Source organism: Numida meleagris, chromosome Z, assembly GCF_002078875.1.
Source record: "Numida meleagris isolate 19003 breed g44 Domestic line chromosome Z, NumMel1.0, whole genome shotgun sequence".
Lineage (NCBI taxonomy): Eukaryota > Metazoa > Chordata > Aves > Galliformes > Numididae > Numida > Numida meleagris.
The window spans coordinates 25,518,422-25,533,883 of NC_034438.1; the positions used below are offsets into that span (position 1 = coordinate 25,518,422).

General features: G+C 36.4%; 1 protein-coding gene across 2 annotated transcripts in view; it reads right to left on the bottom strand.

Annotated features, from left to right (window-relative positions):
* The window catches only part of FCHO2 (FCH domain only 2), a 95,074-nt gene that overhangs the window by 43,770 nt on the left and 35,842 nt on the right, over positions 1–15,462 (bottom strand). For both annotated transcript variants that reach the window (XM_021381450.1, XM_021381449.1), the window contains exons 9-10: positions 2,653–2,697; positions 235–307 (exon numbers count right to left, since the gene is read on the bottom strand). In XM_021381450.1, the coding sequence (XP_021237125.1) occupies positions 235–307; positions 2,653–2,697 (118 nt within the window). The remainder of the gene's footprint in view (positions 1–234; positions 308–2,652; positions 2,698–15,462) is intronic.

Sequence of the window (15,462 nt, forward strand, 5' to 3'; positions counted from 1 at the left end):
TGCGTAAAAAATAAGTTACTAGGTAATTAATTTTTCAGCACTATCTTAAAAAAATGATTTACTGAAAAGCTTAAATAGCTACAAAAATCGTAAATAACTATGACATTTTCATATTGTCAGCATTCTTCTAAACTTGTTGTAACACCAATTTTCATTAAATATCAGCTCATGTCCATCACCATACTTGCACAAGTTTCCATACAAGACAGAACTTCAAGCTGGAAATATACTTACACAGATTCAGTATCTTTTTCTTTTTTCATTATTCCTGATAAACCAAACGGCTTCCTCTTCCTTGGTTTTATCCCTACAGAACAAAACATTTCTCATTTAAAGATCAAGGAGATGAGTATGTACCTAGCAGCGTCAAACAGCTGTGCTTATCAGTGTCAGTGCATTTTAAACACTGCTGTAATGAGTGATACAAAAAGATAGCAATGGAAATAGTACCAAGCTAAATGAAGGAAACAGAAAATATCCGTGGTATTATTCCTGTGTGCTGTTAAGTGACACACCAATGAAAATAAATAAATCAAAATACAGTTAAGACAACACATTAATAATGTGAGTCATTATAAAACTGATTTGCATTGAACATACAATTCTCAATGTTCAGTATGCTAGATTGCCAATTCTTTTATAAAGATTGATGCACTGTTGGTTTTGAAGAAAAGGAGTCTGCTCACAGAAACTCAAGAGAAGCTATTCCTCCTGCTGAAGAGTAGAGGATCAGAACCTTGGACAGAATAGGACTTGGATCAGAAACTGAAATCTACCCCTGACAACAACTGCAGTTCAACACCCAGATCTTACTTCCCTGAATGTTCCTAGTAGCTACAAGTGACTGATTCCCCTAAGAAGTAGGATCTTCATCTAATAAAAAAGTGAACATCACTTGGTTTTCCTGCTTATGCTGACTCCATGATTACCCAGTGCTGCAGCTAGTACTGAGACTGGAATCATGCCTCCCTCTGTCTTTTTTCCCCCACTTTTAGCACGGGTGCATACAGCTAACTATACTACAGAAAAAAGATTTCTTTCATATCCATTTAACATGCTAAAATCAAAATATATTTAAATATTCCATCCCTGCCATTTCTGCTTCTCTCCCCATTTTTTTGCTGTAGCTAAGTATACCGTCCCACTTTAAACAAAACGTACAGCTAAGTGCAAACATCTAACCCAATGAGTCCACAGTTTTGTTTTGACTTAATATGACTGTCTACACCAAACTTTTGATCAGAAAAGTGGAAACAATTTCATTTTCAAAAGTTTACAACTGATAGTTCAAGCGTGTCATTAAAATAACATTATATTTTCCGTAACAGAAATACACTGCAAGGGCTGCTCTGAAAGTAAGGCCTCCTATTTTATGATATTGGCCCATGATGTCAGAGGTGGGTGTTGGTGGTATGGCAGTAGAGGTTGAAGCTTCCCACCAATATTCCATTCTGTTTTGTTGCTGTGTGACAGATGGCAGCAGAGGGGCACTCTGACAAAATGGCGCCTGACATGGAAGTGCATATGAAGCAAAGGAGTGTCACTGAATTCCTCCGTGTGGAAAAAATGGCACCCACAGTGACATTCATCGACACCTGATGAATGTTTCTGAACACCAAACAGTGGATGTGAGTACAGTGCGGCAGTGGGTGGTGCATTTTGGCAGTGGCAACAGTGGGTCACCTCCACTGATGCAGATGTTTACAAGTGCAGCAAGCAGGCTCTTGCTCATCGGTGGCAAAAATGCATAGCTGATGGGGGGTGACTCTTGAAAAACAGCCTTTTCTAGCTGAGAATTTGCTCTATCAAACAGTGCTATTGTGCTCTTTGTATCTGTTCCAATTTCCATGGAAATAAACAGGAGGCATTACTTTTGGAGGGACTCATGTACACAGCACATAAGAAATCTCTCCACTCCCGGAAATTTTCCAGGTAAAATTATTAAAAACTTCTGAAATCAGGTAGTAAACTTAGCTGTATCTTATGTTTTCACAGGGGCACAAATATCTCCAAAATTATTTTAAAATGCTAGCCTGACATTCATATCCAGCCCAAAACAACAACAAATAGAATACTGGAACGGTTTCTTGATCCCCATTATTTCCACCAAAAAATCTTTAAGTCTCAGCTGCAATCTTGGCAACTTGAGAACTGTTGGCCAGTACAGCTATTCTGTCAACTCCTCTGTTCCAAAACAAAATACATAGTGTATGGAAATAAAACAGTTCTTAACCACTTTAAACAATTCCCTAAGTAAAATAAGTTACACCAACAAAGGAATGCTTTGTGACCATAACATTGCATTAGAATTGGTACAACTAACATGGCAACAATGGAAAGAGCCTGAGCCATATTTTGACACTCGTACATTAAGTTACACAGACATAGCTGAATCAAATCCAAACCTCTCAAAACAAAAGGTCTTAGCAAAAGTACATTTATAATAAACATTAAAATTCTCTGACAATGATGCATTAGGCTTACGGACAATTAGTATAGGTCTTATTTTCTTTTAAGTTTGTTTATCAAAGAAACAACTGCTTTTTAGTCTGCTGAAATACTTTCAAGTTAAATAAATTCATGAGCTGTACACCGTTCACTACTCAGTTTCATTTACAATCCACTGCAAATAACTGTGCTAAAATAACTCACCTTCAACTGCACTGGATGTATTACATTCCTCAAATTCAATAGGACCTTAAAGAAATTAGAATGAAAATAAACATTAGATTAAAATTAATTTCAAGTAAAAGTCAAACACTAAAGTATTTTATCCATGGCTAATATTTCATGAAAGCATTAGATAATCTATTTAGGATTTTAAATGGTAAAGGAAAACCACAATGGCCCAGTCAATGGTCAAATAGCTGATAAAATCATGCATATAATGCATATCATTAAACATTTTTACTCCTTCACAGTTAATAATTATAATTCTAGAGCACACTGTCCAAATACAATTTAATATCCTATGTTATTACAACCAGGTGAAACTATTCTGTTTCCTTTTCTCAGTCCAAATCATATCTATAATATAGTATCAATATAAAGCTTTAGTTTTATCTTCTGTTGATAAAAGAAGAGCAATGTAAAGAAAAGTCAAAAAAGAAAAAAGGACAGCTATAGCCCTAATCTTGAGATTCACACTTCTCCTAACTCTATTGTTATTTCCTCTGCTTCTTCTTCATAGCTAATTACTAGGACAATTAGAAGAGATGTATAGAATCTTAAACACAGCAATAAGGAAGACAAAAACTACAAAGACATCATAAAGACTAAGCAAGACAAAACAAAATAAAATCAGTACTGCTTAAGTGCAGTATCTAGGGAAGTTCACTACTATAATTTCCTATCATATCTGACACAAGGTGAAAGACAGGTGTCATTGCAAAGGACAATTCTAACCCTCATTCCCTCAATTGAGCTAAGTCTAGAATTTGTTTAGCCCCAGTACAGACCATGTTAAGAAGTTGAGCTGGCAGGAAAAGCAATGGATTTAAAAAAGATGACGGCAGGGAGTTAAAAAGAATCCCACCAGCACTTGTGCAAGTGATAAGAAAGCAGAGAACACCAAGAATAGAATCCTTGGGCAACAACAAAACAACAGGCTGCAACTGCAGCCACAGAAGTGAAAACAACATTGAGCATAGTAACAGTGGGACACAGCGCTTATCTTCATATTTTCAGGGAGCACACACAAGTTTATAGGTACATGCATTATAGAACAATGTGCTTCCGATTCGGTAAGATGGCCAATCTTTCTTTTTCAGCCTCTCCTCTAACCTGCAATTTACCAGGGCTGCTCTGAAAGTAAGGCCTCCTATTTTATGATATTGGCCCATGAAATCAGAGGTGGATGTTGGTAGTACAGCAGTAGAGGCTGAACCTTCCCACCAATATCCCATTACACGCTGTTGCTGTGTGACAGATGACAGCAGAGGGGCACTCTGACAAAATGGCGCCTGACATGGAAGTGCATATGAAGCAAAGGAGTGTCACTGAATTCCTCCGTGTGGAAAAAATGGCACCCACAGTGACATTCATCGACACCTGATGAATGTTTCTGAACACCAAACAGTGGATGTGAGTACAGTGCGGCAGTGGGTGGTGCATTTTGGCAGTGGCAACAGTGGGTCACCTCCACTGATGCAGATGTTTACAAGTGCAGCAAGCAGGCTCTTGCTCATCGGTGGCAAAAATGCATAGCTGATGGGGGGTGACTCTTGAAAAACAGCCTTTTCTAGCTGAGAATTTGCTCTATCAAACAGTGCTATTGTGCTCTTTGTATCTGTTCCAATTTCCATGGAAATAAACAGGAGGCATTACTTTTGGAGCAACTTACATAGTCAAGTACTGCAAGGGAGGCTGAAATCTTTAAGATTTTGGTTAAAAGAACTGGAAATAAAGTAACTGTGGAAACTTTAAATACAGGAACTGTTTTCACTCCTAATCCTAAACAAATGTGACAGCAAATGCTCTAATTTATATTTTAAATGAAATTAATATTATTCCAGAACATCTACTATAAAGCCAAAGGCTGTGCAATTTTCAGGTGTTCACACATGAAATAGAAGTGCTCTCCCTGCCACTCTTTTCAAAATGAATGTGATAATTCTTAGTTTCAAAATAAGTACTTGATATAAACAGATCTTAGAAGAAAGATGAAGAAACTTGTTTTAAATAGTATAAGATAGCAAATCACTGTGCTGCGATTAGAATTGCCGCAATTAAAAAAATAATTCAGCTATGAATTAGCATGGTTAATTACACAACTGGAATTTATTTGCACTTGATTTATATGGTTAATTACCTCAAATGGTTATATTTGTAATGTAACCCCTAAAATGTACATTTAACTCTTGATGTGTAAGATTGTGTTAAAATCAGTATAAACAGTACATTTTGATAACATTTCTCAAATGAAAAAGAGTTATGTTTATATCAAACAAAAATACAGACAATTGAGAAACTGATGATGTAACTTCAAGCTCAGTAATGATAAACAAATTGAGTTATTGTAGACATATTAGCTTAAATCTGCCAGGTACTTTATTTGAAATCCCACAGATACCTAATTAATTGTATTTTAAAAGAGCTCAAAGTAATGATTCGTATTTATTGTAATAATAACTAAGTCTACAAATTTTTCCTTTACGGTTAAAAAAAAAAGTGATTGTAGAACCACCATCAGCACAAGAATCTAGGACATGAGCCCATTCGTACCCCGTTTATCATAATGTAGTTACTGAGCCTCCAAATGAAGCTTCTGAAAGCAGAATATCAAAAGGCCAATTTCAAATGTCTATCTTAACAGCTCGAGAAACACGGATTCAGAGAACCGCAGACATCTACATACCTATAATGATTTCACCAGCATTTTATTTGTATAATACATATAGCTACATTGTTCAAAACATTTGAGAAAGAAATGCAGAAAAATAGTATAAAACATAGAAGCTGAAGAACAAACCCATTACTTCTTCAGTACTACAGACGATATATTTTTCATCAGTTTGCTAGAGATTCAACTGTTTCTTCTGTACATACACCATTTGGCCAGGAATAATACAAAAGTCAAACCAACCACAAACACTCTTTCCCAAAACAAAAATAGATGGAAAAACTGTAAACAACAGAGACTTAAACATATTTTGAGAGGAAAACAATACTAAAACTTTTGCAGAATACCATCTTTCCTCTTTACCTTTCCCAGTTACTACCACTGATTCTCAGACTTTTAAGACTTCCACACTAATGATTAAAATACATGAATATTCCAAGTTCCTGCAAAGCTCATCCTTACTTCAGATATCTTTAATTTTCACACCAACACAAGCAGAAAACAAAGATTTACATGTTGAGTATGAAAACACATTGAACTTATACATGTGCCTGATGTTTGTCTTTGAAGGCAGCTTTTTTTCCCCAGGCTGTTAAGGTCTTTATTTCAAGAAACACTTGTGTTTAGTACTGAAACACCTGCCCTTGATCATATCAGTCTTTCAACAATCTGTTCTTTTCTTATACAGAAGACTGTAAAAATTGATTTGAAATATTTTTTGTTTCTTAAGAACTGTTAGAGACACTAGCGAGATAAAAGTGCAATGAATTTCAGCAAGCAGGGCTTATGATTCACGAAAATCTATACAGTTAACACGGAGATTTTAAACGCACTTTTCTTCCTAATGACACCACTTAGCTTTACGCTCCCTCAGGAAGGGCAGTTAATATAGAAATCCCTTCTCCCCACATGCTTGTTCCTTTCCCTGCATCTACTAGCTGCTTTACTGCAAGAAAGTTAAATAACAATCATGAAAACAGCTTTCTCCTACAACAGATTATGTGAACCAGTTAAAGTTCAAAAGAATCTTTTAATCCTACCTTAGTTTTTCCACTCAATGCAAATTCCTGTATAGCCCTTTATCTTTTGGAATTTCACAAGTTTACAACACTCGCAGCTATCACTGATGAATCCACAGAATAACAAATTAAGGTCATCATTTTCCTCCAGTATCCAAGGATATTTGCCATTTTTTTCAATTTGTATTTAACCAACTCCTGCCATGTTGTACTATTTGTTTGTAACAAAGGCAAGCAAGGGCAAATTCACAGATTTTGCTCTTCTGAGCAGAATACGGAATTCTGTAGTAGCTCTAAATTTTCTCAAGTTTTGTTCTGTAACTTCAGATCTCTCAACAGTTCTGTTCCCTATATGCCTACTGTAAAGAGCACATTTTGCCTGGGGTGTAGTATTTTTAAACCAAAATAACACTTCAGAAATAGACATTTTATGTGGTACTCTATGGTGAGCCAATTTAGAAAACAGAATAGCTGTGATGAGCTTTTGGTAGCCCACAAATAGCGGGAGTTTCTTGTGAGCAGATGGCTTTGTGCCCAAAGAGGTAATAACACTGTCATCCAGCTAGAAAGCAGTGTGTACTGTGGCTACGCTGTCTCCCACTACAACTAGATGCAGTCTCCCAGCCAGCCAAAAGGTCCCACGCACACATGTTGCTATGGAAGAAAAGCATCAATAAGGATATCAGACCTTTCTTAAGAAGAACCCCTCCACTGTCCACTGTATTTGTATATCTGCACACCAGAAGCATCTGTGCTACCACTGCAAAAAACTTCAAAAAACGTCTCTGAACAACCAAATCCCCTACCTTTCTAATTCCTGCTCTCTTAACATAAGATGATACACTCAAAAAATCCTAATGGATTGGCATTAATGGAGATTTCCAAGTAGGTGTAATATATAGATGCATGTCAAAGCATGAGAACTCATGTGCTGCTATGACAGTAATCTTCGTAACAGCTACACGGAGATGTGGATGCTCTACCTCTTCACTAGGAGGAAAGTAGTTTTCTTAACAGACATGTGCCCAAATATTGAAGCACAGACAATGGGTCAATTCCAACAAGGATTTCAGCTCAAAACCCATATGACTGACTTAACAGCACTGATACTTCTGTTTACAGAACCTAACACTGCACAGTCTAATCTGTGAAATTTCCAAAGCAACGATACCAACAGACTTTCCACTGCAACATCCAAAGAAAGAAAAGCTGACATTTCACATTTAACAGGTATTGGTGACGACAGGGACTGAAGCCATTCCCTGAAGCTGACATTTTTCTGGAAGTCTCTGGAGTCCTTGCCACATGATAGCCCGAAGCACTGAAAAGGGCTTTCTAGATCTTACCATACTGCAACAATAATGATAATAATCCGCAGTACTACAGTCAAAGCATTGAGATTTCCTTCGTTCTTTTTTTTTCATAAAAAGAATGTAATGTGAATTGAGAAGTAAGCCTATTCTCAAGCATAGTATTAGAACTAAAGTAAGACTGAAAATCAAATATATATTTTAAGACATTTTAAGTAAGTAAAAATTAACTGTTGAGATCTAGCCCAACTCTTATGAAACACTTTGCATTAGTGTTCTTCTTGCTTAGAAATAAGTAAATCCAGATAATTTTTTTTTTAAGTCTAGTCTGCCTGTTGCTACATTGCCAAATAGAATGGTAATTCAGTGACTTAAGTATCTGAAATACCTGTTCATAAACTTTAAAATTAATAGGCTTACTTGATATGGTACATGCAGAGGGTAGAAAAAATAATATGTATTGTTTAAATATAGGTCAGCCTTTACAACAGAGATATGAATATCTTGTGGGATTTCAGTCACTTAAGTATACATAACTATCTAGCAGCATGCTAATGAGAACTTGGTTCCTACAATGGAGGGGGCCACAAAATTCAGCAAGCTACTCTAATTGTACATGCACATTCCCACCAAGCGTCATCCTAAAATATTTTCAAATTCAAGCTGCTACAGTTCACAGCATGCCACCAACAGGAACAGACATAGATAGGAAGGAAAGGCAAATGGGCAATGGTTCTACAGACACATGGAAACAGACAGCTGCTACTTGACAAGAAACTGAAGCAAATAAATCAGCAGTGGATCAGTTTATGGTTCCTGAAAATTAGGAGGCTACAGTTCGCTAAAAAGATAAATTTGAATAAAAGGACAGTTTCCATTTTAATTAACAGCTTACAGCAAGTGATACTAATATAAATTAAGTAACAGTCTGTAGCTTGGGATGCATCTCCTAGTCTATTTGGAAAATACAGGTACAACTTTTCTTGTTACAGGAGGCATGTGAGTACATGGAGTTTTCATGAAACTAAAAAGAAAAGTGGATGGCATACTCTACAAAGATACTGATGTTATCCAAAGACAAATGAAGAAAACGTAATAGTGCTGATACAACTGCACTGTTAAGTACAATGCAGCACCTGCTCCATATTCGGCCTCTATCTGTGGGAACAGTATTCTCAAAGTATACACAAGGCAACAACAGAAGAGGGTTTGTAATTAACAACCTTTACACCTTCTACTAGATTTAGCTACAAAGTAATGCTGTTTTGAATACAGTCATGTTCTTTGATAACTACCTTGAAAACAGTCCTAACACCTATCTCTAGCATAGGAGGAAGTAAACATTGGAAAAATAAAGGCTTTGCTAAGATCAAACAAATGAAATCATTGGTAATTTGCTTAACAGAGGGGAAAAATGAAACAAGGAAAAGAAAAAAAGAAGCGTTATTGTTTGGATTCTTAAATAAACAACGCAGGTAAAAAAGCCAACTAGTATAATCACTAGGAAGGCAAACAATATTATGTCATCCTCTGGTAAAGAGCCCACAGTAAGTATGCCAATGAACTGGAAAATCCTGCCAAGCTAAAAAGATAAACAAATCAAGAAGTCAACAAATCACTTAAAAACTGTTTTATGTTGGTATCTGATTTTGAAAACAGTCTCCTTTCTAGCTAAAGGAGGCTATGCCTGACACGAAGAAAAGCTCTCCCATCGAAGCATGTATTTTTATTAACTACATTTAATTTTCAGTAACTCAAAACACTCAGGCACTTAAGAAAGTAAAAAATAAATTCTGCCCTTCCCCCCATTCCAAGGAATCAGTTTATACACATGCAAGTACACATATAAATATTAACATATCTCTTTCAATCAAAAGCTTTTTAAAAAAATATGTAAACTTACTGTTGTAGTTACAAATATAGTAGCAAACAATACTTTTGTTTCTGATAAAAACAAAAGTTTTTCTCTTTGGCAGTAAATCATGCATGAAGGGAGCACAATTTTTTTTAAACTGCATATGCTTCACATACTGCTTCAAATGGCAAAGCTTTGCGTGCCTGGCCCAGTGCCAGTTGACAGCTCAGCTGGATATCAATGCACATTCTGACCCCCCTTGCAGCGTGTCACTTCTGAATTGTTTCCTCAGTAGAAAGTTTATTCAACCTCTCTCTCAAATTCAGTGGACCAACCATCATTCTGCTATTTAATCATAGCAGAACAGGTTATTTTTCTGACAGCACTAAAGCCAGAGAGCAATTCCTAATGAACAGCTTGATACAAGTGGAATTTCAACTGTTTTAGCCTCAATTAATTCTGCTGTCAAAACAAATGACTGCTTTTAGTGTTTAGATGTTAAGCCGCATCACAAAGGTCAATTTTGTATGTACACAAACACATAAGCAATCTTTTTCTTGCCATCATCTGATCCTGATCCAAGCTTTCAAATTTAGAAACCGGGAAACCAAAAAATATTTTTTTAACATTACAGTTTCTAACACCAACTTCCCATTTTTACTGCCCTTTCCAGAAAGAGAAGCATTTTCTTTTCTGAGAAGGAGAATTTTATTTTTCTGCAGAAAGTAACCTCTTATTCTATAATTGAAAAAAAAAAAAAAAGAAGTAAAGGAATAAAACTAAATTAAACATTGCCTATTTGTAAGAATGCACTATATAAAGATGAATGGTCTTTGAGGTAAACACCTATGTACAGGCGAAAGCAATGCCTCCTACTTACTTCCATGGAAACTATAGCAGACACAAAGCGCACACTAACACATATCTATTTGATAGAGCAAATTCTCAGCTAGAAAACATTTGGTTTCAACACAGTCACCACCATTAGCTGTGCATTTTCACCAGTGATGAACAAGAGCCTGCATGCTGTGCTTGTACAAACCTGCACCAGCAGAGGTGGCCCACTGTCACTGCCACCACTGGTGGAGATGCTCTTCATTTTGTGCTGACAGCTGTACATGGTCATCTAGAATGTGGCTTGCTTTTCATGTCACTGTTACCACCGCTGAAATGCACCGCCTACCACCTCACTGTGCTCACATTCACTGTTTGGTCTTCAGAAACATTCAGAAAGCATTGATTAATGTCAGTGGATGCCATTTTTTCCACATGGAGAAAATCAGTGACACACCTTTGCTTCATACACACTTCCATGTCAGACACCGTTTTGTCCGAGTGCCCCTCTGCTGCCATCTGTCACACGGCAACAACATGTACTGGAATACTGGTACGAAGGTTCAGCCTCTACCGCCGTACCACCAACATCTGCCTCTGATGCAGTGGGCCAACATCATAAAATAGGAGGCATTACTTTCAGAGCAGCCCTAGTATTTATTGTACTAGGAAGTCTCAAGCAAATATTCATTCACAGATTTGGACAGCTATACCTTGCAAATGAGGATAAATGACTTAAAATAGAAAAAAAGGCCCGAAAGCAGGCCAGACTGAGAGAAATTATTGAAATAACGGTGGTATAACTGCATCCTTAAATCTAATTCTATAAATAATTTATACATAGTTTTCACTACAATCACTGAATGCTTTACTAGTCTTTTTTATCTCCTCAGGCTTATGTATCACCTTAGCTTTCTACTTAACACTTGACTGTTCTCTATTTTTTCAATTGAAAACAGAAACAATAGCTGTCAATGACAGTGCAGATAACTACACTCATAAGTAGTAGCAACACGGGTAGCACTTCAAAACGATGTATCTTTAGATGAAGAGATTAATAGAAAAGGAGAGCAAACTTTGGCTGCACTCACTGAGCAAGCAGTCTGTTCTTACCCTGATTCTGCTGCAAGGCTTTCAGCCCTGCACCCTGTTCACTGTATCAAAGGAAAGACCGTTCATCTCAGGCTCTTAAGGTACTGTGAATACAACTCCACAAACACATTAAGCACACTGCTCTCAAGGGGCAAGATCTCCCTGTGGCTTACACAGAAAAAAACAAACAAGAAAAGAGTCATTACCTTCATAGTTTTAAAACAATTACTATCGATTAAGATGTTTACCAGCAGCAAGAAGAGAGCACATTTTTTTTCTCTAAACTAAGACGACAAACATCTTCAGTTATAAAGAAAATCATTTTTACTGTTCAGATAACACAAGAATTTTCAACAAGAGACACTAAGCACACCCCCAAAGCAGTTTAAAGTTTGAGATCCAAATACCTTGCAACACCTGAATACAAAAACAACAAACACAAGAAATTTCAGCAGCTTTATAAAACTCATCAAATGAGCAGAAAAACTAACAGGAGCCAGGAGAGCGATCAGCAGAATGCAATGCTCTCAAGTCCCTTTCTTGACAGCACTCACACCTTCTTTCTCACCCTCTTCTCCCCTCTTGCTTTACTTTGCTTCTGCATTCATGCTTCTTCCTTTATTTTCTTCTTGGCTTGATAAACAACTGGATGTGAGATGTGCTTGGCCAACAGACAGACAAACATACACTCACTGTTTGCTGACACTCAGTGAGTGACCAACATTGTTACTACTGACACTCAATTAAATGGCAGGACTAACTTGGTTACCTCTTCACCTGTATCTTCATTTTTATCAAATCTTTGCAACATGTACTTTTCCATCAAATTGGGTTGAAAGTGGCAACATCTTGTGAAAACAAAATGGCAGGACTGCACGTACCTAGTCTATAATGTTGAGTATCTGCAACACACAGCATTGTGCCTTCAGGTTGCAGGCCGAGCGTGCAGGTATGCAGAGATGAAAGAAACAGATACATCCAAATACTATTTTTCTTAAGAGTCAACTAAGGTTCTGCAACACCAGACATTAAGTACATTAAATTGTATCTCTCATCTTTAAAGTATCACTTATTTCTAACTGTGGCACACTGCATTGTACCTGCAAACCAAGAAGCCCATGGCTTCTTGCTGAAGTCCTGAAATCAAACCTGTGAAATCATAGGAGGTTTAAGACTGGATCTGTTTGCAAAAGAGGAAAAAAAAATGGATAATATATTGTATAGTATACAGATTTCTTTTTTCCTGACAGAAAAATGTTTTTTTTTTTTTCAGGTAAAGAAAATAATTTTCATTGTAAATATACAACATTTTCCTGCATTGTAGGATTTACTAAAAAGTGCTTTCCTATTTGCTTGTACGGAAGAGTTAGCTACTGGGGCAAGAAAGAAAAGAAGGCCAGTTTAACCACCTCTCCACCCCAACCATAAAATGAGAAGTATTGATTAGTGCATGACAGTTTCCATACATGTGCCAACAATAAGCAAAAAAAGCAGTGGTAAAATTCTTCCGAGTGTGGCTTTTTTTTCTGCAGCTCAAGGGAAGTACATGAAACTTTTTTTGGGGGGAAAAAATTTTAAAAAAATTGAATCCACAGGAACAAGAGAAACAGTATTATGGATGTCATGGCAACAACCCTCTTCCCTCCATTTATGCCCAAAGGCATAAATGAGCTACTTGAAGTGGGGTAAGTTCGACCCTAAAGTATGTCTCATTGCTCAAAAACACAAAACATGCATAACATCAACTTTTTGATCCTTGTATTGGACACTGAAACAGTCTGAGAGATATCATGCAAGTGTGCCAGTATCCAAGTGGGTGGTTGCAAAAAGGGACAAATGCTTTAACATCCTGATTCTCCACTCCTATCTATAAAAAATGATACAGCACTACTCAATCCTCTGAACCGTATCAGCTGCAACAGCAGGATTGAGGCACACTGTGAACTAAATTCACAGAGTGTAGGAAGTTTAATGAGTAACAGAATTTCTTATACTTTTTTAAATAGAAATCCTTTCCCCTCCAGAAATGCTAAGCTACTGGGGAAAATTCTTCAAAACAAATCCATAAAGAATTTAAACTACAAACACTATTAACAGAAGACAGGATTTCAAATGTTTACTGGTACAGTTAAACTTGGGTTTAGCTACAAAGAATGCAGGTCTAAAAGTCACTCAAGGAAAGAAGTAGATAGAAACAAGCATGTGTTAAATAGACACACCTGTAAGAAAACATGCAGAAGTTTCCATTTTTGTAGTATTCAGAAATTTCATACATATGAATTTCGCCTGATAGCTACAGAAGAGGGCAAATGTCTATGCAACTAGCTCCGTTTGCTACTGCTTCGACATTTTTTCTATGATCAAATAATAGGTAAAGGGGTACCCCTACTGTACACTGCCAACATGCAGAAAAATCAATATCCATCATCTAAAATGGAACTGTTCATGCAGAAAACCACTGGACGCAGAAGATGATGTATGACCATTAAGATGACAATTAGAAGATTCTGAAGATGAAGCAGACAAGATTCTGCACTTTCTGAGAACTACCATGGGGGCAAAAGGTCAAACATAAGCAGTGAGAATTCATTTTCAAATGCCAAATGATTTTCTTGATCAAGAAAAAGTATACAGACATAGTTGACTTGGACAGTCAATTCACTGCAGAAATTGTCCAGTGGTAGTTTGTACTGGTATAAAGCACTTCCATGCTGCACAATGACCAACAATGAAATTGTGAGTTAATTAGAAGCATGATTGTGCAGCATAGCTTACTGATCAGTGGAAAGATACTACATGCACAGCTTAGGATTTATTTCCATTTTATTAGAAAGTTAATATAGACAAAGACTTTAAGTCTACTTGAGCTTGCCCTGTTTGCTTCCCTACAATGAAACTTATTTTGAAACAAGAAGTTAGTTTTAAAAGATTCAAGCTGTTGTTCTTTAACGTTACAGTTTACTAAAAATGAACTACACCACAGATGTTTATAAAAAGGTTTCTAAATTCTTTTAGATTTCAGAAAGTTTCTTTTTTTTTTTCCTTTTTTTTTTTTTTGGTAAACTTTATCTTCTGAAAGAAAAAAAAAATCAGAGGGTGTAATTCTTTCAATTTTGCTTGCTATGAAAATTACATATTTGAAAAGGCTACTTAGTTGACATTTGTGTCCAGAGAACTTGTTATACCTTAAAAGAGAAATGTCTCAAACAAACAAAGAAACAAACAAAAACACTTAATTCCCTCAGTATTAATTCCATATAATATTGTACTATTTACATGACTAGTATTACTGTTTCAGCACAAAACATGTCTCACAACACTATTTCTACTCTCAGATGTTTAAAAGCTCTTCAATAATATTTTTTTATTATCTTAGTAATAGCTATCCTGCACATTACTTCATTTTCTGAGGACTCTATCACCTACTTAGTACATTTTTCATACTTAACTTACTGCAATGAACATTGCTTTGTTCCCACAGCCCAAAAATATCTGCCTCTGTCAGCAGCTGTTTTTGTTTGTGGTAGGAAAATTCAAGTAAACATGACACTTCTTCATCTTAAAGAATCCAAGCTTTTCCATGTTGCATCTATAGTTGTATAACAGTTTCTGAGGTGCTCTTCATTTTCTTTACACCCCACCTACTGCTGAACATATTTACATTTCATTTCAGCGCTCTAGCTAGATCTGTGGAAGAAATGACAGAACTGTAGAGAAGTCCAGAGAACTCTGACAACCGAATGATCCCAGATGGAGTGGCAAAAGCATTTTTAAATATTATTCTTAGGTAACCTCTTCCTGTCATCACTAGGTTCTTTTTGACACATCAATGAAGTACACTCATTTATGCTCTTCTACTGCTCTTTGCATTGACTGCAGCTGAGCCTGTGGTTGTTCCACATGTTTTTTTTTTTGAATTTTCAAGTTCTTGATTTTCCTTAGTACTTCAGGACAAGGGGATATTCATCCAACTGGATCAACTCCTCTTTCTTAGATAGAATGGGTACAATT